Below are 27,002 nucleotides of genomic sequence, written 5' to 3' on the forward strand. Positions count from 1 at the left end.
TTTAATTCTTTTTTATAGCAGAGTAGTATTCCACTGTGTAGATGTACCACATTTTCCATATCCACTCATCTGATGATGGACATTTGGGCTGGCTCCAACTCTTGGCTATTGTAAATAGTGCTGCAGTAAACATTGGGGTACAGATATCCCTTCGACATGATGATTTCCATTCCTCTGAGTACATTCCCAGCAGTGGAATTGCTGGGTCATATGTTAGGTCTATCTGTACTTGTTTGAGGAACTTCCATACCATTTTCCATAAAGCCTGCACCATTTTGCAGTTCCACCAGCAGTGTAGGAGGGAACAACCCCTTTTTCTAAACTACGTATTTTTAGATGTTGTAAGTCACCTTTGCCTGTCTGCTGTTGATCATCATGTTTTATTTGTTTAAGTCTCATTTTTAAGTTCCAGGACTGGAAAACAGTTTATTTTCCTCTGTGTATTATCTGTAAATATTTTAAATTATTGTATTTAAGAGTCCAAATCTGTATAAAAAAGTAAATAAATAAAATCCAGGCATTCTTTTCTGTGTCACTTTGTTTTACATACCTTCATCATTGAACTGCTAAATTATTTAAAGAGCCCATACTTTTTAGCATGAGGATGGTATTGTAACAGGAGAGAGGTGAAGGGGCCTTTTTTTAAAAAGGAATACAGTGTGAAGATTGATTGAGCAATAGAATAGGTACAACTGAAAGTTATTTTATGTATATTCTCAACTTTCATTTTCTATAGGCATGGTGAAAAGGTCAGTCTCAGCTCTAAGTGTGCAGAAATTGACCAAGAAATGATAAGTTCTCTTGGGGTTTCCAAGTCTGTCCTAAATAACGTCATTTTCTGTCACCAAGAAGATTCTAATTGGCCTTTAAGTGAAGGAAAGGCTCTGAAGCAAAAGTTTGATGAGATTTTTTCAGCAACAAGGTTTGTAACCCTTGCAGTTTTAATGCTTCTTTTTTCGAATAAAAATTTAGAAAGCAAAAAGGTCGTCAATTATTACCTCTCACCCAGTGGCATCTATTGGGCATATTTCTGTTCAGTTTTCTTTCTATGATATGTTTCTTTACCTGATTGATAGTATAAATGTAATTTTTTCACTTACCAGAAGCATTTTTAAGTTATTAAAAACTCTTTGTAATGTAATCTTAATGACTGCACAATATTTCACAGTATGAATACGTACCATAATTTACTTAGGCAGAAATTTAATTTTTATTTCATATCTTCAAAGGTACATTAAAGCCTTGGAAACACTTCGGCAAGTACGTCAGACACAAGGTCAGAAAGTAAAAGAATGTCAAACAGAACTAAAATATCTGAAGCAAAATAAGGAAAAAGCTTGTGAGATTCGTGATCAGATTATTAGTAAAGAAGACCAGTTGAAATCTTCAAAGGAAATTGTCAAATCCTATGAGAACGAACTTGATCCATTGAAGGTAATTTGATATCTTTTTTTAAATTGACAAATAAAAATTGTACATATTTATGGTGTAAAACATGATGTTTTGATATAAGTGTACATTGTGGAATGGCTATATCAAGCTAATTAACATGTGCATTACCTCACTTTTTTTTTGTGGTGAGAACACTTAAAATTTGCTATCTTAGGAATTTTCAAGTATATAACATATTGTTATTAACATAATCACTGACGTACAATAGTTGATTTCTTGCATACTAAGGAGAAAGTTATTTATTTATTTTTTTTTACCGTGGTAACATTTACCCCCTAAAACATTTTATTTGTGTATAAAATTGAATGGCTTGTATATTTCTTGAAAAAATTATCAGTGACTGTATGATTTTATGGCTATTGTCATAGGTCTATAATAGATGATTAGTCTTTAAATAGTCCAAAGAGCTTGGATTTGAGAGTAAACAAATTTGTAGCATCACACTTAATTAGCAGTATAGATCAGTAGCTGTTAGCTAGCAATGTAACTACCCAACATATAGTTCTGTATTTTTAAGGTTTTTTTTTTTTAATTGATGGATCTTTCTAGGGAATTTTTGTGATTTGCAGGATGTTCTTGACATTGCACAAAATTTGGGGTTGATCCATAACGTGTTGATATATTTGCAAATGAGTGTATAGCTTTCTAAACTCTGTAGTTTATAAGAAAAGCCTACAGGAAATCCCATTCATTTATTTAGTAAGCATTTATTGAATGTTTCCTGTGTTCCAGGGTATACTATGCTTGGGAGTACAGGTATAAGGAGGACTACAACAGCATCCTTGCCCTTAAGTAATTCGTAATCTGAATAAATGGGTATTCTTAAAGTTGGCAATTTTTTGTTTTCAGATCGTAAAAGATATTTAAAAAAATTTTTTTTTAATTTGTCAGTTTAGTTTTTTAGAACTCACCTGTAAATACTGGTGTAGATCTTTTTTTCTTTTTAATTTGTTGATTTACTGAATATTTATTGATTATCTGCTATATACCAGGCAAAAGAGACAGAAACAAATTGTCCAGAGTTACTTTTAACTCTTTTTGCAGTGCTCGAGTTTTCCTCATAAAAAATCTGTTCTGCTGAGTTAGCATCCATTCATTCTTTGGTTAATCTTCATGTACAGTTTTCTCAAGTGTCTTTTTGAATACTGAATAATGCTGTAGACTATTAAGTATTCCAAACATTGTGTGAAAAACTAGAGGAATTGCCGTTGCTTTCACCTCTGACAAAGTAGCAGCCAGAGGAGTAAAACTGTTCCTTTTGGTGGCAGTGGAATAGTATGATACTTTGCTAGATGTCCATTTTTAGAAAAAGCCAAAGCACTAGGATATAAAACGCCACATATTATGACAATCAGTGAACTGCTTAGAACCCAATTTTGCTTGCTTATATTACCTGAATACTAAGCATCAGTTACAAGCTTATAAGCAGCTATGGTAGACAGAAACAGAAGTGTAGTCAGTGATGCATATGTCGTCACAGCATCATGTTTAACTTTGAAGCAGTGTCTAAAAATGAAGTTTGCCCATATTCCAGAGAAACTAGCTGTAGTTCCAAAGAACTCTGTTCCGTATATATTTAAGATCTTTTCTTCTCTAAGATACTCAAGTTTTTTTCTGTGGTTTCAATGAGCATTGGTCTTCTGAGTTTTCCATCTCCTAGAGAAGGACTGGGCTGACTATGCGTGTGTGTTGCCATCTTGATGTCCTGCATCTCTCAGGTCAGCCCCAGCCTCGTGCCCAAGTGCTGCCATTTTGGCAGCTCACCTAGTTTAGATCTTTGAATTGTAAAGTAGAAAAATATTTTTGAAAAAATGATGGCTATGCATAGAAATGTGTCATAAGGGCTTCAGGGAGGAGGCAGGGCTGAGCTGGGCCTTGAAGGATGGGGAGAAACCAAATTGACAAACTAGAAGACAAATTTAATGTATGTCTGTATTTATTTATTATTATTATTTTTTCTTTTAAAAGTAATAATGTTATCACAGTGAAAAAATTATAGCAGCACCTAGTACAATGTCTGGAGCATAATAGGCATTCAGTCAGTGATACCTGTGACTGATATTATTGGTAAAATTACTTTTTTCGAATCAGTAATTTTTTTATTCAGCTAACACATTGAACACCTATTATATATGTTGGGGATACCTTAGGGAACAAAGTAAACAAAATTCCTATTTTTTATGGTGATTACATGCTATACATTAATATACAAATCAAAAGGTATAACTTGTCATGTTACATTAATTCTAATAAATGACATTAAAGTTGAAGGTGCATCTTGGTCCAGCTATGAAAGTTTTCAATTGCTATCTAAGCACTCTAGTAACTTAAGTGTAATGTGAAAGTACTTCAAAAAGTTTGTGGAAAGATTCATATTATCTTTTAATTTTGCTTTTCCACGAACTTTTTGAATTATCCTTGTATGTTAGTTTAAAAGTTAGGTTCAGGGCAGCCTGCTCAGTTGGTTAGAACATGGCCTGTAACACCAACGTCAGGGGTTTGGTTCCCCATACCAGCCAGCCACCCAAAGGAAAAAAAAAATTAGGTTCAAAAAATGTCTTAGAAGAGGAGTTGATCAGCTTTGGTACTGTAAAGGCAAACACCGCAACAGTATCCCCAGCATTGTCCAAGGAGAAAATGCTCTGAACCAGATCACACATATTCCTAGGAGATGAGACAACCAGCTGTCCCCAGAAGAAGGACTCAGAAGCAGGCCACTGAGATCATTTGTCACATTTCACTTGCTCAGAGTCCTGTGCTTGAGCAAACTTTCGATCAAAGTATAGTCTTACATGTAAGTTTGCCTACAAATTCAGAATGCACTGGGTTTCTAGCCCACTCAATAGTTCTGGTTTTAAAAAAAGAAAGATTAAATAGTTAGCCTTTGAAGGATTAAGTTTTTTGGGGTTTTTTTGTTGTTGTTGTAGTTTTGGTGGCTGACTGGTACGGGGCTCCATACCCTTGACCTTGATGTTATCAACACCATGCTCTACACAGCACCCTTCTTGTAAACCTGCTTGGAGTCTGCAGGGGAGAGGAGGGCTTTGAAGCACACTCTACCAGCCCACAGCCAAACACCATGGTCTAACCAACTGAGCTGACTGGCTAGCCCTAGGATTAAGTTTTGAAAATGTGATACTTTACATATTGTAGCTCTAAGGACTCAATGAATAAATGACTTGCGAGAGGTGTGGAGGGCAGGGAGTGAGCTTTGGAGTTAGAAGTGGAATTTAATTCCTGCATTTCTCTACTAGCTGTGAGAACTTGGACAAATTATTTAATGTCTTAAATCTTCAGTTTCTCCATGACCCCGTTTATAGTGTTGTTTTTAGTGCTAAATGAGATCAGTTTTACTAAGCATCTGGCCCTGACACATCTTATTTCTTTTCATCCATAACTGGTGTAAACTATAGTGAATTTTATTTATGTAGAGTGTTTCTTTATTTTCAGAATCGTCTAAAAGAAATTGAACACAGTCTCTCCAAAATAATGAAACTTGACAATGAAATTAAAGCCTTGGATAGCCGAAAGAAGCAAATGGAAAAAGATAATAGTGAGTTGGAACAGAAAATGGAAAAGGTTTGTGGTGGTTGAATTTTGTTCTGTTTCAGAATTTTGGGATTTATTGTAACGTACCTCATTTGAATCAGTTTTGCCACCACATTTTGAAAAAAACAAATACAAATCTTGATGTTTGTGTTACCTCTATGTGTATGTTGAAATCAAGGATATTGAATAAGATTTGGTTCAGATTTCGTACCTCAAAGTGATTATATCTTCTTATATTTGCACATTAAAACTTTTTATTTTGGTTTTACACAGGTTTTTCAAGGGACTGATGAGCAACTAAATGACTTATATCACAATCACCAGAGAACAGTAAGGGAGAAAGAAAAGAGATTGGTAGACTGTCAGCGTGAACTGGAAAAATTAAATAAAGAATCTAGGCTTATCAGTCAAGAAAAATCAGAACTACTTGTTGAACAGGGTAAGGACAAAGTGTTTAGTTGGTCTTTTCTCCTATGATAATGTTATGTATTTTCTGCATGAATGAAGACTCTCCAAGGAATTATGCTGTAAGAAAAAAGCCAATCTCAAAAGGTTATATACAGTATGTTTCCATTTATGTAACATTTTTGGAATGTTAAAATTTTAGAAATGGTAGACAAATAGTGGTTGCCAGGGATACCAGCAAGGAGGAGGGGCAGGAGGGAGATAGGTGTGGTTATGTTATAAAAGAGCAACAAGAAGTGATTCTTGTGGTGCTGGAACCATTCAATATCTTGACTGTTGTGGTGGATATATGAACCTACACAGGTAATACCGTTATATAGAGCTTAATACACACTCACACAAATAGGTAAAAATAAAGTTGGGGAAACTGGAGTAAGATTGGAAATTTGAATAAGATTGGTGGATTATATCAATGTCAATATCATGGTTGTAGCATACTGTAGTTTTGCAAAATGTTACCGTTGTGGGAAACTGGGCAAAGTATACAAGAGATCATGCTGTATTATTTTTTACCACTACATGTGGATCTAAAATTTTCTCAACTTTTAAAAAGTGAGGGGAAAAGAATAATTATTAGGTTGTTTTTTTTTTTTTTAAAGGTCGTCTACAGTTACAAGCAGATCGTCATCAAGAACATATCCGAGCTAGAGACTCATTAATTCAGGCTTTGGCAATACAGCTAGAATTGGATGGGTTTGAGCGTGGACCATTCAGTGAAAGACAGATTAAAAATTTCCACAAACTTGTGAGAGAGAGACAAGAAAGGGAAGCAGAAACTGCCAATCAACTGATGGTAAATATTTTGAAATACAGTGTTTGTTATTGTCTTTTGTTTGTATATGATTCTGTAGTTGAATTGTTTTAATTTTGGATGGACCCTATTTTGGCATGCTTTTAGATTAGTGTTAGGATAAAATGCTACAAGGTAGAAAAAACCTTTATGGTAGCAAATTTTTAAAAGTTTATAGGGATAAACATATGAAGAAAATATAGATATACATTTTTTGTTTGGTTTTAAGGAAAAAGTTTTAAAAGCTAATTGCAAAGAAGTTTGCTCACAGTTACTAATGATTATCTTTGAATGATAGTTTTTACATTTTTTAGAATACTTTTCTCTGTTTTCATCAGTGTACATGTTCCTTTTGCAAGGAAGAAACTTTATCTTAACAAATTGTTTAGTGAAAAAATTGCTAATGCTCATTCTTTATGTATGTATTTAGAATGACTTTGCAGAAAAAGAGACTCTGAAACAAAAACAGATAGATGAGATAAGGGATAAGAAAACTGGACTGGGAAGAATAATTGAGCTAAAATCAGAAATCCTAAGTAAGAAGCAGAATGAGTTGAAAAATGTGAAGTACGAATTACAGCAGTTGGAAGGATCTTCAGACAGGATTCTTGAACTGGACCAGGAGCTCACAAAAGCTGTAAGATATTATTTAAATAATTTAATGATTTTAAGATGTAAGACAGAATCTTGCATTCTAAAGTATTTTATCTATTGCTAATCCTAAAGTTATGTCATTTTAATAAAAATATCAACCTTGTCTGTTCATCTCATATAAAATGAATTCATGTGAATTTCTTGATCACACAGATCTTTGGTTCTGGAATCTGGTGGGCTGAAAATTAGAATCACCTAAGGAGCTTTTTAATGATACCTGTGCTCAGACCTTAAAGCCTCAGATCTTCCAAATCAAAGTCTCTGAGACTGGGGCATAGAAATACATGTTCAAAACACAGTAGAATTAGGTTATTCTCATAAGCATATTTGTTAAGAACCACTTACCTAAGTAAAAAAAACAAGTATTTTCCCTCTAGATTCCACACTATAATTATATATGCTCTTTACCATGTTATCACTTTTTCTGTGGTGAAAACTTGCTTAGTAATAATCTTTTTTTCAAGAGTTTCTAAATTTTCTTTCTTGCTGCTAATGTGGGCCCTTTATATCTTTATCACTGAAGGAAGCATTCTAAAGCTTGGCAAATCCCCTTTTAAATCCCATCTTGATAACTTAAGGAAGCATTTATTTTTGCTTTCTAACTCACCATTGTAGCATGTATTTTTGTCACTTTGGCACTTTTTCACAATATTGTCTTGTTGGGGTGGGAAGACACTGGTCAGGAACCACATCACACTATTTTTATATTTTATACATGTCAGGCAATGTCATGAGTTACATGGGGACTTAATAAATATTTAATTGTTAACTGAAGAGTCACACATCTGTATACTTAGATATATTTCTCCTAATTTTGTACTAATTCTCATTCTTCCTTCCTGTTTGGCCTTTCTAGGTTCATTTACTAATTATCTACCATTATAGTAAGATAATTTCAATAAAATTTTCTTTAAAGCATACAAAGTGCCTTTTTTTTTCTCTTGTTGGATACAAGCAAATAGTAATATTTTGACCATTCTGAGGAGTCATTAATTTCTAATACACTTTGTCATTATTTTAATTCTTATACAAAATATATAAACTTATGCATTTGTTTGAATTAGGAGCGGGAGCTAAGCAAGGCTGAAAAAAACAGCAATGTAGAAACCCTAAAAACAGAAGTAATAAGCCTTCAAAATGAGAAAGCAGACCTAGACAGGACTCTGCGTAAATTGGACCAGGAAATGGAGCAGTTAAACCATCATATGACAGCACGCACCCAGATGGAGATGCTGATCAAAGACAAAGTAGGAAATTTCTTTTGTTCTAATTATACTGTCTGGTATTTAGAATAGCTTATCTTGCATTCATGATTGGTAGATTATGAAGTATTGAGTTGGTATTGGCTATATTTTATCGATTGAGCTTACTACTCTATAAAATAGATTTTCAAACTTATTTTTTAATTATAAAAAGTTTATAATACAGAATTGTAGACACAAACACAGTGTGCACATTGCTGTTAACTTTTAACATACAGAAGTTTAAAATTTTTGTATTGTTAGACTTATTACTCTTCTCTTATGCTTAAGAAAGACCATCCCCACTCCAAGACATTAAGAAACTTTATGTCTGGGGCCAGCCCATGGCTCACGTGGGAGAAGTGTGGTGCTGACAACACCAAGTCAAGGGTTAAGATCCCCTTACAGGTCATCTTTATTAAAAAAAAAGAAGAAGAAATTTTATATTTTCTTCTTGCATTTTTGTAGCTTTGTTTTTTTAAGTCTAGAACTTTAGTCAATCTACAATTTATTTTAGTTCTTTATATAATGTGGAGCTATTGGGCTTTATTTTTAAAAGTTTTTTTTTTTTTTTTTTTTTTTTTTTACCTATAGGCTGACAGAGATGAACAAATCAGAAAAATAAAATCTAGGCACAGTGATGAATTAACTTCGCTGTTGGGGTATTTTCCCAACAAAAAACAACTTGAAGACTGGCTTCATAGTAAATTAAAAGAAATTAATCAGACTAGGGACAGACTTGCCAAATTGAAGTAAGTAGTTGCAACATTTGGAGATACACTAGGAATCTCTTATTTCATGCTTTAATTTTTAATTGTTTTGAAATTATTTATTGTTGTGAAATGTTATGTTGTATTAATTGACTTTAGTTCTATATTTTACAAGTAAAGTGCTAATGAGTAGTGTATTAGTCCATTTTTGTCGCTTACAATGGAATGCCTGAAACTGAGTTTTTATTTATAAAGAAATAAAATTTATTTCTTACCATTTTGGAGGCTGGGAAGTCCAAAATCGAAGTAACACATCTGGTGAGGGCCTTGTTGGTGGGAGATGACACTTTACAGCAGTGCTGGGTGTCACATGGCGAGAATGGCAGAAGCAAGGGAGAGAGCTAACCTCAGTTGCTCTCCTTTTAAAGCCATTAAAACCATACCCATTACTCCATGAATGGATCAATCCATTCACGAGGACATAGTCCTCACAATCTAATCAGCTCTTTAAGGCCCAACCTTTCAATTACCATTATGGGATTTCCCACCCTCTTAATAGTTACAGTGGACATTAAACATCAGTGAGTTTTTTGGGGCGAGGGGGAACATTCAGTCCACAGCAGGTAGTAATTTGGGCCTCTTGTCCCTTGAAAATTTGTAGACCTAAGTAAGAGGATTAAAATAAAATTCTCTTTTTTGTTCTGTGAGTAATCCGTTATAAAAAGTGATTATTTTTCTCAGATATTACCTTGGATGATGGTTGGATAAGAAGGTAAAAAATTCCACACAGATTTTTGAGGAGGATAGTAAATTTGGCTTTGGCCATGTTAAATTTGTGTTTCTTGTGGAAGTGTCTGCTAGGGAGTAGATTATTGCAGTTCAGAGTTCAGGAGATTAGGAGTTGTTGCTCTGTAAAGGATAATTGAAGTCTTTAGTATAGTATAGGCCATGTCACCAGGAGAGATTTATGCAGAGAGAAGAGAAGGGGTTACAGTTAGGATTTTAGGAAACACCCAACATGTAATATTTTGTCAGGCAAAGGAAGAGGAGCGAGTAAAGGAAATTAGATGTGCCCAGAGAACTAGGGTGAAAGCCAGACAGGAGTGGTGTCTGGGGTGCCTTGGGAAGATAGTCTTTCAAGGAGAGGGTTGTATTGCTTAGAGGTGGAGTAAAGTGAAGACTGCACTTGGCACTTGGTCGTTGGTGACCTTGGTGAAAAGAGGTCAGTGAAGGCTAGCATGGTGAAAGTGTCTATGTCAGTTACTTTCTAAATTTTTACTGTGACTTACAATGGATGGATTCATGATGAAGTGCATGCACACTCACGTACATTTATCTGAAACAAATTTCTCAAAAGAGTACTTCTGCATACAGTCTACTTCCAATATGTTATATTCTGTTGTGTTTCATTTTTTTAAATATGCTGAGTATAATGCCTTAAATTGATTACATGACTTGCTAGTGCATCATAACCTACAAATTGAAAACCCTGATTTGTGTGAGCATTGAGTTTGGCTAGGATGATGTTTGAGTTGGGGTGGAGATAAATTGTACTAATAAGCAAAATCTTTGATGAATGAGAGGGAATGAATGGTCAGGAGATGTAAGTAGATGACAGCAACAAAGAGAGTACAAAGGAAAGGTTTTTACAAGAGACTAGAAAGTAATATTGTAAAAGGGACCAAAGGAAATTAGGAGAATGTTTGTTTTCTTCCTGTCTTCTTTCACTCCAGTAGACCCAGCAAGCATCCTTGCTGAGGCTCTTAACCTGGAATCTAAGACCATGAACCCTCAGAAACCAGGCAAAATTCTGCCTGTGTATGTTTTTCTGGGAGCAGACCCATGACCAGGATTGGCAGGTGAGTCAGAGTCCTAGGGGAAGATTTTAAGGCAGAAGTGGACTAGTGCCGTGACCTTTTTTGTTTGTTTGTTTGGCGGTATATGGGGATCCAAACCTGTGACCTTGATGTCATAAGGCTGTGCTCTAACCAACTGAGCTAACTGGCCATCCCTATTGCCATGACTTCCAAAAATGAAGCATTTGGTCTTACCTGACCCTTGTAATGATTTGTTGGTCTAATTTTTCTTGTATCTGCCTACTCAAACTTTTCAAACATTTCTTATTTTAAAATTATAATCTATTTTTGTTCTTATTTTAGCAAGGAACTAGCTTCAGCAGAACAAAATAAAAATCATATAAATAATGAGCTAAAAAGAAAGGAAGAGCAGTTGTCCAGTTATGAAGACAAGCTGTTTGATATTTGTGGTAGCCAGGATTTTGAAAGTGACTTAGACAGGCTTAAAGAGGAGATTGAAAAATCCTCAAAACAGCGAGGTAAGTTGATTACTTTATATTATCAAAGCGCTTGGACCCGTTTGAATTTTCATTTACAGGGAACTATTTAAGGATGGGTGATTTTAAAACCCAGCTGTGGAGCCAAATGGCTTGAGTTTCAATCCTGGCTGTACAATTTATTCACTGTGTGACTTTGGACAACTTATTGAAACCTTCCTATGCTGTAGGTTCATCATTTGTAAAATGAGGACACAACTATCTATATACTACCTTAGGTATTAAGGAGGAGTGCATGAGGTTATAAGTGTAAAGCCCTTAGTATAGTGCCTGGCACATGGAAAGCTCTCAATCAATGTTACATTACGCCTTTTGTATGTTACCAAAAAATAATTTATACAAATCTGAAAGTATTGTGCCCTTTGGAAGAAGATTTAAATATCAGAGACTTTTTATTTCTTTTATGATATGTTTATAAAGCTAGAATAATAATCATATTATATAGAAAAAGATGTAACTGTTTTGACAAAACTATATTTTTCTCACTGGAGATATATTTATTTTCTCAAAATAGCCATGCTGGCTGGAGCCACGGCAGTTTACTCCCAATTCATTACTCAGCTAACAGATGAAAATCAGTCCTGTTGCCCTGTTTGTCAGCGAGTTTTTCAGACAGAGGCTGAATTACAAGAAGTCATCAGTGATTTGCAATCTAAGCTGCGGCTTGCTCCAGATAAACTCAAGTCAACAGAATCAGAGCTAAAGAAAAAAGAGAAGCGACGTGATGAGATGCTGGGACTTGTGCCCATGAGGTGAGAATAGGGTTTTACTGTTACTGTACATGTAGCAGAACCACTGTAAAAGTTACCCATCCAATGCCTGGCATATGGTAAATGCTCAGTAGGGTGTGTTGAATGTTTAAAAATTAAAGTCAGGATTCTGAGCCAGCAGGCACTATCTCATGTTATTTATGTAAGAAGAATCAATTATTTTGTTTGATCAATTATTTTTGTTTGTTTGCTTCTTAAACCAGTCATGGGGTAGATACAGTGTTTATGTTTTTGAGTGTGTGTGTTTGTTTAATTCCTGAGACTTGACTTGAGGGCATGCATTTTGACAGATTTTTTTTTTTTTGGCAGCAGGCCAGTATGGGGATCCAAACCCTTCACCTTGTTACAACACTATGCTCTAACTGACTGAGCTAACTGGCCAGCATAATTTTCACAGATTTAAAACTATTGATATGTCACTTTCTAAACCCAGCAAAAGAATTAAAGTAATGAAAAGCTCTCCCAAAAGACAAATTTTAAACTATATTTTTATGTCTTTTCCACCTTCAAAAAGAATGAATCATAGATGATTTCTGTTATTTATATTTTCCCTCACTTGTACAAGAAATTCAGATGATGGTCTATTTATAAATAAAATAAAATTAGAAAATATGTGATGATTGCCTTAGCGTCTCCCAAAACATAGAGCACAAGGCTGGTCAGAGAGACCAATAAGACATGGCTCTCAAGGACCTAATGGTCTAATAAGGAGACAAAGCTTTCAAAATTAGACATTTAGAAAGCTGGGCTTAATAAAGTGCTTAAAAAATGGTTCAAACAAATATATTAGTTAAGAAGAGAGGAGCCCATGGGTATAGAATGAGAAAAGTATTTTGAGGACTAGTCAGGAAGGGTAGTGTAAAGCTTAGAGATGTTGGTTCCACCCAGTTAAGAGGAGGAAAGGGGAGAGGGAAATTAGAACAGTTTGTGCAAAGGGAAGGGGAGTATGACACGTGCTGCAATAGAAATGTTATCTGGAATTTGGGGAATTATTTGTAGGGATTGATTCCCATAAGTTGGGAAGATAGGGCTACGTTATGTTCGGGCCTAGTTATAACTCTCTCCGATAGGTGATGAGGAGCCATCCTAAGGGATTTAGTGAAAAATATGTTTGAGGAAAATTAATGTTAATATATTAAATGGATCAGGATGAGAAAAACTGGAAGTAGAAAAATCAGGAGAGCATATTGTCCTGGAAAACCAAGGAGCAGTTTCAGGAAAAGGAGAAGGAAAGGTTTACGAAGTGCTTTGTGGCAGCCAGCTTCTACTATGGTCTGCAGTGATCTCTGCCTCCTGGCATTCACATTCTTGTATAGTCTCCTCTCATGTTGTTGCAGTATTGTACTGTGTAACCGATACAATAGGACAGAAGTGTTAGCACATCTTTTCCAAGGTTAGGTTATCTAAAGTTCTGTGACTTCCTGCCCCCTCTCTCCCTGTCCCCCAATCTAGGGAAAGCTAGCTGCCATATTGTGAGCAGCCCTGTGGAGAGGCCCATATGGCAAGGATCTGAAGCCTTCAAATAAGTGAGTTTGGAAGTACATTTTCTAGCAATCAAGCCTTGAGGTGACTGTAGCCCTGGCCAACAGCTTGACTGCAACTTAAGGAGAGAACCTGAGTCAGAAGCATATCTTCCTTTCTTTTTTTTTCTTTTTAAATGTACATTTTTTTGCGTGTAGTTTACAAATATACAAAATAGAAGTTTGCTTAAATTTACATTGTATATTTATTAAGGCAGGGAATTATATAGAAAAAAACATTCGTTCTGCTTAAGGCATACTTGGGAGTAACCATTGTACAAATTATTGTATATCTGAAACCACAGTGCATAAGACTGTATAAAAATGTTAAAGAAGTAAACCAGGCATATATACCTGACTTAGGTTGTAAATGCAGATCAGAAGACAAAAATAGATTTTCCTTATCCAATTTCTCCTGATCCCAATATCTTTGAGAAATAAGAAGTGCTGTTGTTTTAAGCTGCTGAGTTTTAGGGTATTTTGTTATGCAACAATAGATAACTAATTCAAGCATCAGGGTGAAAATCAATATTGGGGCCACAGAGAATGTGATAATGAGACAGAAGCAGTAGTTTGAGAATGAAAAGGAAGGAGAAGAATAAGGTAGTATCTTGAAAAGAAAAAGGTCAAATAAAAGATAAAATTTGAAGTTGATAGAAAGTGCACATAGAGGAAATGTGAGTTTGGTTCTGTGTCATATTGATGAATTATAAGTGGTGGAAATTAACATTGTGTTATAATTTAGGACCCTTGCCATAACTGCTCCCCTTCTAGAGTAAGGGCATGTCTTATCCATTGTACCTCCACAGTTCCTTGTGTATTGTTACTATTATAACTATTTGTCAAATGAATGAGAACTCTAGTATGTGTTCAAGCTATTTATTGCTATGTGACAAACCTCAAAAGTTAGAGCCTTACAACAATGATTTATTATGATTTTTCATAGTTCTGTGGGATGACTGTGCTCAGGTGGGTGGTTCTCACTTGGGGTCTTTCATGTGGTTGCAGTCAGATGTTCGCTAGAGTCAGCTCAATGCTCGGTTGGGTTGGGCATTTGGCCTGGCTCACTCATGACTGGCAGTGATTCTGACTGTTGGCTGGAAAGTCAGCTGGGGCTGTCAAACAGGATGCTTTCACATGTCCTCTGCATGTGTCATGGGCTTCTGGCAGCATAGTGGCTGGGTTGCCAAACAGAGTATCCTGAGAGTGAGTATTCTGAGAGACAGGAAATAGAAGCTGTTGGTTTCATAAAGGCCTGGGCCCTGAAACTGGCACAGTGGCACTTCTGCTTTTTTCTGTTGGTCATAGTAGTGACAGAGCCTGCCAAGATTCAGTGAGAGAGGACATTCCACCTCTTGTTGGGAGGAGTGTCAAAGCATTTGTGGCTGACTTTAATCTATAGTGGCACCTTTGTGCCATTCTGCTCACCACACAGTAAGTAAAAGAAACTGAAGCTAAAAAGCGTCCACAGGAAGTACTAAAAATGGACCAAGATTTTGGCAGGGCTGCTAAGTGAGGTCACATGTGGTGAAGCCATTTCTGCAAAGCACCAAAACATGAAGAGCAGGCAAATAATGAACCCAAATTTGTTCACCAAGCTCTAACAGAACGCCAGTGAGCCATGCTGGAGAACCAGAGAAGGATAAGTTTAGGACAAATGAGAGAAGAAGTCCTCTTTCCCATAGTGGGAAATAACATTATAAAATACATCATATTTTTTTTAAGTTTAAATAAATCTACAAATAAAAAGTCAATAATGAATTAAGAGGACTTTTTTTTTTAATGTGGAAAAGCAACGGCCTAGGAGTGTAGTCAGACTGATTTCTAATTCTAGCTCTGCTGGCTGACCTTAGAGCTGTTACTTAACCCATGTGGGCCTTAGTTTCTCCTATGAAAAGTGAAGGATTGACTTAGATGATCATTAAGCTTCCTTCCAGCTGTTTGTAGAACAGGACACTACTGTCATATATCCCCTGCAGTCACTTTCAGAGACATTATAAAGGTCTATTTATGATAGTCACTTATGTGGAGAATTATTGTTGGTGAAGAGGGATAAAGTAACAAGAAAAGTTGTATTTATCATTGTACCATTTGTCTTTTCACCTGTCAGCACTGTTATGAGAACTATCTATTCATTCAACCAGTATTTACTTAATAGGCACTCTGCTGGGGCATTGGTAATATAGCAGTAAACGGAATAGACTAAAGTCCCTGCCCTTGTGGAGTTTCTATTCTAGCCGGGAGAAGACATAATAAACAAATAAGTAAATATATTGTATGCCAGATGATGATCAGTGCATAGAGAAAAGTAGATCAGGATAAAGGAATATGGCGTAGCTAAAAGGTGGTGGGAGGGGAGTTGCCAACGGAGGTGGCATTTGAATGGAGACCTGAGAGAAGTGAGGGAGCTAGCCATGAAGTTGTCCAGAGCAGGAATTCCAGGCGGTACAAAATCTCTAAGTCATGACCTGAAGGCCAAAGGAATAAAGTAGAAGATGAGCTAAGAGAGGTAGTAGGGAGTCAGATCTTGCTTGTCCTTTTTGGTGAAACAATACTTTCATTTAAAGCCCCAAACTCACCAACACTTAATATGAGACCACCATTGTGAATGAAATCTTAACTGAAAATATACCTGTTTATCATTTTGTCTAGTACTGACTCAGGTTCATTTATTGTAGCACTTCATTTAAATAAAAACTTGATTAGTACTTTTTCCTTTTTCTGAAGGTTTTTTTTCAGTATCATATCTGTGTGGGCCCTTTTACATATAATGGGACATCAAAAAGTTTATGGAAAAATGGAATTAAAAGATAAAAATAAAAATTTAAACTTTATTTTTGAAACATAAGCTCCATCAAGTTCAGGACACTTGTAAGTGATGATACCAGCCATTTAGTCCATCCCTAAAGAACTCAGAGTTCCTGGGAATTTAATCATGTCAATACAGTCTTTTTTGCATTATTAACTAAAGAAATATGTGTGCCCTCTAAAGATTTTTTAAGATTATGAAACAAAAAGAAGTCAGAAGGAGCCCAATCAGGACCAAATGGTGGATGCCTAATGATTTCCCATCGAAACTGTTGCAAAATTGCCCTTGTTTGATGAGGGAATGAGCAGGAACGTTGTCGTGGTGGAGAAGGACTCTCTGTTGAAGTTTTCTGGGTATTTTCTTGCTAAAGCTTTGGCTAACTTTCTTAAAACACTCTCATAATAAGCAGATGTTGTAATTTTTGGCTCTCCAGCAAGTCAACAAGCGAAATGCCTTGAGCATCTCAAAAAACTGCTGCCATGACCTTTGCTCTTGACTGGTCTGCTTTGGCTATGACTGGACCACTTCCACTTCTTGGAAGCCATTACTTTGATTGTGGGCTTTTTTCAGGATTGTACTGGTAAAGCCATGTTTCATCTCCTGTTGCAATTCTTCAAAGAAATGCTTCAAGATCTTGATCCCACTTGTTTGAATTTCCATTGAAAGCTGTGCGGTTGTCTGCAGCTGATCTGGACACAACAGTTTTGGCACCCATCGAATGGAAAGTTTCCTCAACTGTGATTTTTCAGTCAGAGTTGTGTAACTGAACCAGCTGAGATGTCTGTGATATTGGCTGTTGTTTCTGCTGTTAATCACCAGTCCTTTTCAATTAGTGTACGAACAAGATTACTTTTTTCCCTTGTGAATTGATGTGGATGGTCTGCTGCTGTGAGCTTCAGCTTCAACATCATCTCATCCCTTCTTAAAATGAGTTATCCATTTGTAAACTGCTGATTTCTTTGGGGCATTGTACCCATAAACTTTTCATAAAGGATTAATGATTTCATCATTCTTCTACCCAAGCTGCACCATATTGTTTGTTCTTGCTTCAATTTTAGCAGGCTTCATGTTGCTCTGATAGAGGTTCTTTTCAAACTAATGTTTTATTCTTCTTAGTGGATCAAACTAGATCCTGTTCAGGCATGTTATAACAAGTTAGTACGAGTTTATTTTGGTGCAAAAAAAATTTTGCAATCCATGGATAGTTTTTTTGTAGCACACATTTTCCATGAACTTTTTGAAGACCCCTTGTACAATCCCCTTGGAAAAGGAATGCAGCCTAAAAATAGGTGAACTGAGTTTCTGGAGCGGGGGGGGGGGGGGGGGGGGGGGGGGGGGAAGCTCCAAAAAGTAAATTTCAAATGTCTTACCATAAAAAATGATAAGTAAGCAAGATGATGGACATGTTAATTAGCTTGATTTAATCATTCTACATTGTTTACATAACATCACATTGTACCCCCTGTATGTGTACAATTATGATTTGTCGATTGAAAATAATATTAATTTTAAAAACTTACTATGAGAAAAATAAACTCATGAAAATAAAAAATAAAATGTCATAAAAATGAAAAAACAGACCTAGAGACCCCAATAGATCTTAGTAGCCCATTCTATAGGGAAGTTTCTTTACTTTTTCTTAGAACACTTATTTTAGCAGCTTAAATAGTCATCAAAAAAGAAGGCACCAAAACTTGGACTGCATTGATGAAGAGTTTTTTTGTACGTATATGAAAATGTAAAAATAGGGTTAAAATTGTGTGTATGCCTATAGATCTCTGCAAAGATGTCCCCAGTTAAGTGAACACTTGACTTGTCATTAGGCTGTTATAACTGTGTCACTTTTTAGGTACTGGGTACATAATTTAAGACCAACTACTAGTCTATGACCACAATATTTGGGAAGTAATATAAACATGGAATTAATCTGCGTACCCTTATATTTATTCATATATGAAATAAGAATACTTCATATTTCTGTGGTATTAAAAATTATAGTTCTGTTGCCACACATCAACATTTTTTGGTCATATTGGGCACTTTTTAAAAATTATTAAGTAATAGCAATATTCAAGAACTAATCCTTGAGTTTCTGGTTTTTCCTTTAGTTTATTGTAAGATTCCCGTTACAGACTAATTTGTTAAATAACTTACTGTACTAATTTAACTTTTAATAAGAATTTGGGATTTTTTGAAATAAACTTGATTTTTTTTTTTTCAAAGATTAAATACAAGTTTTATTGCTTCAGAGGTATCAGCAAAAATAGGTATGGAGCCAGTACCTGCCATAGAGGGTTGACAGTTTTTGTATCTTAAACCCATGCAACATTTGGCTGAGTAGCTTTCTTCCTTTCTCTCTGTAATTTTTAAAATTTTTTATTTTGAAATAATTCTAGACTTATAGAAAAATTGCAAAAATAGTACAAAACATTCACATCTACCCTTCACCCAGTTTCTCCTGATGTTAACAATTTACGTAACCATAATACAGTCATCAAAACCAGGAAATTAACATTGGTATAATGCTTCTAACTAAATTACAAACCATGTTCAAATTTCAGCAGTTTTTCCAATAATTTTCTTTTTCTGTTTCAGGATCCTATCCAGGATTCCACATTGCATCTAGTTGTTATTTCTCCTTAAGCTCCTGCAGTGTATAACAGTTCATAGTCTTTTTTGGTCTTTCATGACCTTGACACTTTTGATGAGCGTGATCAGTTAATTTATAGAATATCTTCTTAGTTCAGCAAACTAGTAATGATTATTGCAAACAAAATCTACCAGTGGATACTAAAATCAGTGAGCAGGAGTTTGAGGAGATACAGGATATTTACATACTCAATGTGTCTCTCCTAAGATATTTTTTAATTACAAAGAGAAAAATAGTAATTTTACAATGGAGAAACCTGGCTGACACCACCTTAACAAAGTGAATAAGATTGATATCACCAGTGATAAGACATATTGAATTGACATCATGTATATGATGCCATGAAAAGGATATAAGTCATTTTTATGATATTCTTGCCAGAAATACATGATCTCAGTCTAATTGTGAGAAAACATCATATAGATTATTTTTAATTGTCTGTTTTTCGTTAAGGCAAAGCATAATTGATTTGAAGGAGAAGGAAATACCAGAATTAAGAAACAAACTACAGAATGTCAATAGAGACATACAGCGCCTAAAGAATGACATAGAAGAACAGGAAACACTCTTGGGTACAATAATGCCTGAAGAAGAAGGTGCTAAAGTATGTCTGACAGATGTTACAATTATGGAGCGATTTCAGGTAAGTTTATTGTAGTTTAAGGCAGAATAAAACGTGGTCCATGATGGCTTGAACGTGAAGTGTGAGAGTGTTAAAAACAGTAGCTAACATTCAGGTACAGACTGGGTTTAGAATTCCTCATCTTGAATTTCAGGTAGCCTGAGGGAGCAACTGCTCAGTTTACATTCCTGGGTTTAAACTTTTTTATTCAGATTATAAAAATAATGACAGTTTTGTTTTTTCATTTTTAGTCACCTTCCTTTGTTTACATCATTTGAATTGCTAAAAATTAATTTCACTTTTATCCTACTTTGCTAGAATTATATCTGGAAACAGTTTATAAGTTCAGATTTTAAAAAATAATTGATTATAGCTGTTAATTTTTACTTATATCCTTTTCACGGCATCATATACATGATGTCAATTTTGAGTAATGATAATGCAGTAAATTCCTTAAAGGAAATAACTTTGTTCTATTCTTAAGATGGAACTTAAAGATGTTGAAAGAAAAATTGCACAACAAGCAGCTAAGCTTCAAGGAATAGACTTAGATCGAACTATTCAGCAAGTAAACCAGGAAAAACAAGAAAAACAACACAAATTAGATACAGGTAATATCATCTATTTCCTCATGTACCCATAAAGACTTTGACATTTCTGGCACATTCTTTTTATGGTAAATATTATGCTCGTTACATGGACAAGGAACTTTCTTCCTTCCCACCCACAATATATTCACTCTCTTTTCAGAAGCATCACTTCTCTTTGTTTCCTTGATTTGCACAACAGACTTTGAACAGTAGGAGAGTATCAAGAGTTGTACTATTTTCCAATCTTTCCTGCTCTGTGATCTTTACCTGTGCGTGGCCAGGAGGGGACAGCAAGCAGATTTGGGAGCTGGCGGGGTTCTTGTTACACTTATTGCAGTGGGCTGGCTCCATAGAAACTCAGCTTTTGGTGATTCCATAGATCTATAAAAACTAGAAGGATGACACTAATAATATTTTCTGTACCCTTGTGTTAATCACTGTGTCAATATGTTTTTGTGCAGTTTCCAGTAAGATCGAATTGAATCGTAAGCTTATACAGGACCAGCAGGAACAGATTCAGAACCTAAAAAGTACAACAAATGAACTTAAATCAGAGAAACTTCAGATATCCACTAATTTGCAACGTCGTCAGCAACTGGAGGAGCAGACTGTGGAATTATCCACTGACGTTCAATCTTTGTATAGAGAGATAAAGGTAAGAACATTTATACATGTTTGTTTTTTAAATTTGTTCAAATATATGAGATACTGTTTATTGGAGTAGTGGCCAGAACTATGGTTATTGTGAAGATTAAATGAAAATAATAATTCTTTGTGTGGTTAATTAGAACTTGTACTAATAAGTAAAAATTTCTGGAAAAAGGAATTTGTCCGTGATAGGGAAGAATTGGCTGCCTGGGTTAAATAGTGAACTTCATGTAACTGGAGGTGGTCAGGTGGTGGTTGAATAACTCCATATAACATTCCTGCTTGTATGAGAGGTTTGTCTTATCTACACATGCTGTCTCCATGGCATATACCCTCAGTCATAGCACTCTATCCATTTGATTCCAGATGTGGTGTCAGAATCCTTACCAATACAGTGAGCAGGCACTGAGTTGCTGCATGGACTGGAATGCATTTGCCATCCCTTCTCTAGATTAATCAAATTTATGACCCAACCAATTAAATTTATGAACAGTTTTAGAAATAATAATCTTATCTAGGTTTTCATAACTATGCGCACTTACTTAGTAAGCACTAAATATATTACTGAATCTATTATTAATTACTATAAATGTTTATTTCTTTTTTAATTAATTTATTATTTTTTACATTCTAAGATGTTGTAGAGCTGTTGGTGGGGAGGGGGAGAGGGGAAAAGGGAAGGGGGATAGGGTGGAAGGAGAAAGAATGAGGGAGGAGGAGCGTGGTCGAGGCCTGTGGCACTCCCCTCATTCCAGCAGGGGAGCCCAGGGGGCTTCCGGTGGTGGCTTGGTCGTGGCTGGGCTAGATGCGGACTTCAGTGGGGTGTAGCCGAGGCCCTCAGTGCCACCCTCCCCACTCTGGGAGCCCAGGGTGCTTCCAGTGGTGGCTTGGTGGTTGTTGCTGGGCTGGACGCGGACATTGAGGAAGCATGGCTGAGGCCCTTGGCACCCCTCACCCCGGCTCAGGAGGATGGGGCACTTCCAGCAGCAGCTTGGTGGTTGTTACTGGGCTGGATATGGACATCAAGGGGGTGTGGCTGAGGCACTTAGCCCTCCCCCCACCCCAGCTTGGGAGCCAGGGGGGCTTCCAGTCCTTCTAGGTTTTATAGGTGTTCTTTGATGGTGTTAGACCTTTATTGGTTAATATCAGAACTTTGTCTCTGATCTGTAGGTTTTTTTTCTTTTAGTTCTGTGTTGGTTTATTTGCTATTCCCACCACTTAAACACTGTACTGTAACTAAATTGTTGTCCTTTGGTTACTTCTAAAGTGGATGAACTTCCTGTGGAACCAGCAGTTGAGCCCTGTAGTTGAGCTAAATCATTGCTTTGCTGCTGATTCTCTGGGGAAGGCTTTTTGTGCAGCTCAGGTTTTAATTCTTGACCATATAAATGCTTCCAGGTCTTGTGAGATCTACTACACCTGGGTCGTGTGGAAACTCTGATCTGGGCCTGAATCTTTTCAGCAAATTGCACCCCATGCAGTTCTGTATTCCTGACCAGTCCCCACTGAGTGGCCCTGTGTTGACTGGAGGGCAGATCAGCTGTCCTTGCTGTGCCCCAGTGTTCCCCTGGTGGGCCCGTCTCCTCTATCCCCCACACTCCACACACTTCCCATGGGATGGGCCATGCACAGGTCCCTTGCGATGACTCACCAGCCTCTGAGTGTCTCCTTTTTTCTATTGTCTGTAGTCCTTCACTCCTATGTGGGTCCGTGGGAACCTGTTGGTGGTCTTGCTGGCCTGGGGACCACCAAGGCCGTCTTATTCCCTGCAGCCTCTAAGCAACTTCATACAAAGGGCACAGCTGCAGCTTTTGCCAGCTCTTGCTCTGTGTGCTCACCAAGGCCAGCCTTGAAGTGGTGGGGATTTGAAATAGTCGGAGTGGTCCTTTCTTTCTCTCATTGGGGCTTCTTCTGCCTTCATGAACTCCACAGGTTTCTCTTCCTTTTCCCTTGAGCTCTAGTGGCCACAGTTTGGCAGTCATTGCTTTTTAATAGTTGTAAATTGGTTGATTGTGGGAGAGGGTACCGCCTATTCTACTATCTTGATTGGAAGTCCAAAACTAAATGTTTACTTCTTAAATAACTTGGGATTACAAATTATCAGAGGCTTAGAGTATGATATGAAATACCTTTCATTTGTATAATTTTTTACTGTTTATAAAGCCCTTTGACATTAAACCATTCAGTGTCTTGGCAACCATGTTGCGACAGGTGACTTAATCTCCTTTTCATAGAAAAAGAAATTGAGATTTACAAATGTCACATGGGTTGCCCAAGTTTATGCAAATAATAGGAGGCAAAGTTGGTTTTCAGATAGGTCTTTTGCCATGAAGACATTTCATTTTCCACCATACCATACCACTTCCCAGTATGATAAAATACACCTATATTGAAGTAATACTAAGTAATTGTATCTGTCTTTATTGATTTAATAGATATTTCAGGATCTTAAAGTGCTTGAGGATCGTTGTTTTGAACAAGTTATTATATAACTGTTATAGAGATGTTACAAGGCTAGATAATGGGGACTTCTGATTGGTAAAATAATTTATTACTTGAAAACCCTTTTCCTTCCAGAATAGGTGTGGATATACCAACAACAATATACCAAAACACTTATTATTGTAAAATATCTGCTTAGCTTTAGCAGATTAAGCTTAAGGTCAAAAGTGTTTTTACCATCATATTCCCATTTACCAAAGAAGTTTAGACAGAATGAATCTTCCTGTTCTTTGATCACACAGAGCTGACATGGATCCCTATAAACTCATGAAAACTCATGCATGAAGCCACGCGCTAATATAACTGGGAGCACATGGCCTGTATGAAGAATCAGATCAGTTGTTGAGGCAGTATAGTGTAATGATTAAGAGAGTGAACTCTGGAGCTGGACTGGGTTAGAACCCTGGCTGCTTCATTTACTGAGTGTTGTGACCCTGGACAAGTCATTTTCTGTGCCAGTTCCTCATCTGAAATATGGAGATGAAAATAATGTGACACGTTCCTCATAGCATTGTTGAAAGGAGCAAATGAGTTTACTTTTTAAAGCCTGGTGTACAGAAAGTGCCTTTATTAGGACTATAAAGTCTGACACCTAAAATAAGATAATGGAATATTATATGACTTTATGTTTTTATATTTTTAGGATGCTAAAGAGCAGGTAAGCCCTTTGGAAACAACACTGAAAAAGTTCCAGCAGGAAAAAGAAGAATTAATCAACAAAAAAATTACAAGCAACAAAATAGCACAAGATAAAGTAAGATTTCATTTATATATTTACTATCAAATATTTATATTAAACTTATTCATAGCACAATGGTGGACACTATTATTTCACATAAAATTAAATAGCATGATAAGATAAACAGTATTTTCAGATTTATGATATAATTTTGACATTAAAAATTCTTGTTAAAGTAAAGATTAAACTTAAATTAGTTTGCTTCTTAATCTAAAATAGAAGGTAAGAATTGAGACTGATCCATTCCCATAGGTGATAAAGGGACTCGTCTGAAATCACAAAATCTGGTAGTGGTGGAAACTAGAACCTAAGGTTTCTAATTCCAAGCCAGTGTTTTACTGTGCTCTCTTATTAAGTGCCCTGTTCCTAACCAATGTAAATTTAATAAATATTTTTCCACAGCTAAATGATATCAAAGAGAAGGTTAAGAATATTCACGGTTATGTGAAAGACATTGAAAATTATATTCAAGATGGGAAAGATGACTATAAGAAGGTAAATTAAAACTTAAAACTGTTTGTTTTGTTATTTTTTTTATATGCTTAAAGAATTTTCTATTTTGTAGCAAAAAGAAACTGAACTTAATAGAGTAATAGCTCAACTAAGTGAATGTGAGAAACACAAAGAAAAGATAAATGAAGAAATGGGAATTATGAGACAAGATATTGATACACAAAAGGTAAGTCTTTTTTGCTTATAGTATCACTTATACCTATAACATTCTTTTGTATATTTAGTTTTATTTTCAATAAAAGGCCCAGGTGGTAAAAGTTTAAACATAAATTAAGTGTCCTTCCCCTTCTCCTAATTCCTAGTCTCACTCCTAGGTGTCATTACTGTCACAGTTTGTTGTTTGTTCTTAAAGAAGTTTTTAATTCATATATTAGCAGATTGATTGATTGATACGAATACTTTTACAGATGGGATCACACAATTCATATTTTCTGTACCCTTTTTCACTTAATGTAACTTGATCTTACAAATCAACTTAGAGATATAGCACATTTTTTTTATTGATTATAAAATATTACATTTTGTGTATGTATCATAACTTAGGTTGATTTTTTTTTCCCTCTCATTGCAAAACTATATGGCAGTGAATATCCTTCTACATGTATCTGTATGTTTTCTTACTTATTCTAACATATCTTTATGTAGGATAAATTCATAAAAGAGGGATTACGGTCTAATGATATATTCTTAAAAGTTATCTGAAAGGAAAATATATATTAAGTCTTTTTTCTTTTTTTTTTTTTTTTTTTTTTCCCGTGACCGGCACTCAGCCAGTGAGTGCACCGGTCAGTCCTATATAGGATCCGAACCCGCGGCGGGAGCGTCGCCGCGCTCCCAGCGCAGCCGCGCTCCCAGCGCAGCACTCTACCAAGTGCGCCACGGGCTCGGCCCTATATTAAGTCATTTTGAAGTTGATTCTAATATCATTTATTTTCTCTATTAAGGAAATTAATTTCCACAACATAATTAAAATCACATTGAGAAACTATCTTCAGCATGCCCTGTGTAAAGCATGATAGTTAACACCTTTTAAAACTATACCATTTTTCTGTTCCTGCTGTTGTAAACAAAATTTGTTACTTAAAAGCTTTAATCACTGGATTATAAGTGGTGATTAAAATCTCTTTGAAGATTAGCCAGATCTGCTGGGTCTCTGACTATAGTACCAGGAATTTTAAATACTCATATATGAAATATCAGTCAAAGGTAAATTGACTCACTGCCTGACCTAATAAATGCTGAATAACTATGAATTTATGATACACATGTAACAAAATACTTATCACTAGCTTATATGTAGGTTGCCTATATAAAATCATAACCCGTAAATCAGTAACCGCTCTCTATATACATATACAAAAATTGTCAAGATTTACCAATCTATGACCCTTTTCAAGTTGGTGGTCTAAACTTACTGGTTTTGAAGGTATTGGTTTACTTTGTAACCTACCTTGTTCCAAAAATTATTTACTAAATTATATGCAATAGAGCAATGCCAAATACATTTAAAGTTAATGGGAAAATAAGGCAGTGTAAAAATAAGGACAAAAAGTTGATGAGACCAAGACAGAAGTAAGTGTATAAAAAGTATGCCATGAATCTTACATGCTTGCTAAAGATTTTAGTAGTCAGATGAAGAGAGGAAGTCACAATTAAAGATTTACCTTGTGTCAAAGCTAAAAGGAAATCAGTTCCATGTGCTAAGACCAGAGAAACATCTCCATTCGCAGAAAGGAGCACACTGTGTAGATTAACAAGAACTGTGTCTTCAACAAACTTCATGGTGCTTTTTTTTAGAGGCTCTCAGCATCATTATTCCTTGGTGAAGTTCTATAGAGAGTGATGTGATTAAAGCCTGAAATAAGTGTTAGAGTGTTTACACAGCAAAGGTTCTTAGCTAGTGGCACCTGTCAAAATTATCTAGGTTTTTCCACTCCTCAGTATAGGACCAAGAAAATTGAAAACATATGTTCACACAAAAACTTGGACTAGAATATTCACAGCAGCATTATTTGTAAGTTGAAACATGGAAACAACTCAAATGGCCATCAGCTGATAAACAGATAAACAAAATGTGATATATTCGTACCATGTAATATTCTTTAGCCATAAAAAGGAATAAAGTATTGATACATGCTATGACATGGATGAACCTTGAAAACGTTATGCTCACCAAAAAAGCTAGTCACAGAAGACCTCATATTATATGATTCCATTAATATGGAATGTACAGAATAGGCAAATCCAGAGACAGCAAACAAATTAATGTTCCCGGGGCAGGGGGAAGGGCTGAGGAAGGAATAGAGAGTGACTGCTAGTGACTATGGAATTTCCTCTTGGAGTGATCAAATGCTCTGGAAATGGATAGTGGTGATGGTTGTACGACCTTGTAAATAAAATAAAACCACCGAATTTTACACTTTAA

At 35.8% G+C, this 27,002-nt stretch overlaps 1 protein-coding gene and 1 pseudogene across 2 annotated transcripts in view; one reads left to right on the forward strand and one right to left on the reverse strand.

Moving 5' to 3' along the window:
- The window catches only part of RAD50 (RAD50 double strand break repair protein), a 68,967-nt gene that overhangs the window by 15,233 nt on the left and 26,732 nt on the right, over positions 1-27,002 (forward strand). For both annotated transcript variants that reach the window (XM_063086957.1, XM_063086958.1), the window contains exons 4-19: positions 737-922; positions 1,230-1,434; positions 4,903-5,031; positions 5,275-5,440; positions 6,066-6,259; positions 6,687-6,893; positions 7,975-8,157; positions 8,746-8,903; positions 11,021-11,196; positions 11,729-11,966; positions 19,417-19,606; positions 20,070-20,196; positions 20,637-20,830; positions 23,969-24,079; positions 24,467-24,559; positions 24,630-24,743. In XM_063086957.1, coding sequence (XP_062943027.1) covers positions 737-922; positions 1,230-1,434; positions 4,903-5,031; positions 5,275-5,440; positions 6,066-6,259; positions 6,687-6,893; positions 7,975-8,157; positions 8,746-8,903; positions 11,021-11,196; positions 11,729-11,966; positions 19,417-19,606; positions 20,070-20,196; positions 20,637-20,830; positions 23,969-24,079; positions 24,467-24,559; positions 24,630-24,743 — 2,671 coding nt within the window. The remainder of the gene's footprint in view (positions 1-736; positions 923-1,229; positions 1,435-4,902; positions 5,032-5,274; positions 5,441-6,065; positions 6,260-6,686; positions 6,894-7,974; positions 8,158-8,745; positions 8,904-11,020; positions 11,197-11,728; positions 11,967-19,416; positions 19,607-20,069; positions 20,197-20,636; positions 20,831-23,968; positions 24,080-24,466; positions 24,560-24,629; positions 24,744-27,002) is intronic.
- LOC134369468 (complex I assembly factor TMEM126B, mitochondrial-like) lies at positions 2,557-3,163 on the reverse strand (annotated as a pseudogene).

This window comes from Cynocephalus volans, chromosome 2, assembly GCF_027409185.1.
Source record: "Cynocephalus volans isolate mCynVol1 chromosome 2, mCynVol1.pri, whole genome shotgun sequence".
NCBI classification, from domain to species: Eukaryota; Metazoa; Chordata; class Mammalia; order Dermoptera; family Cynocephalidae; genus Cynocephalus; species Cynocephalus volans.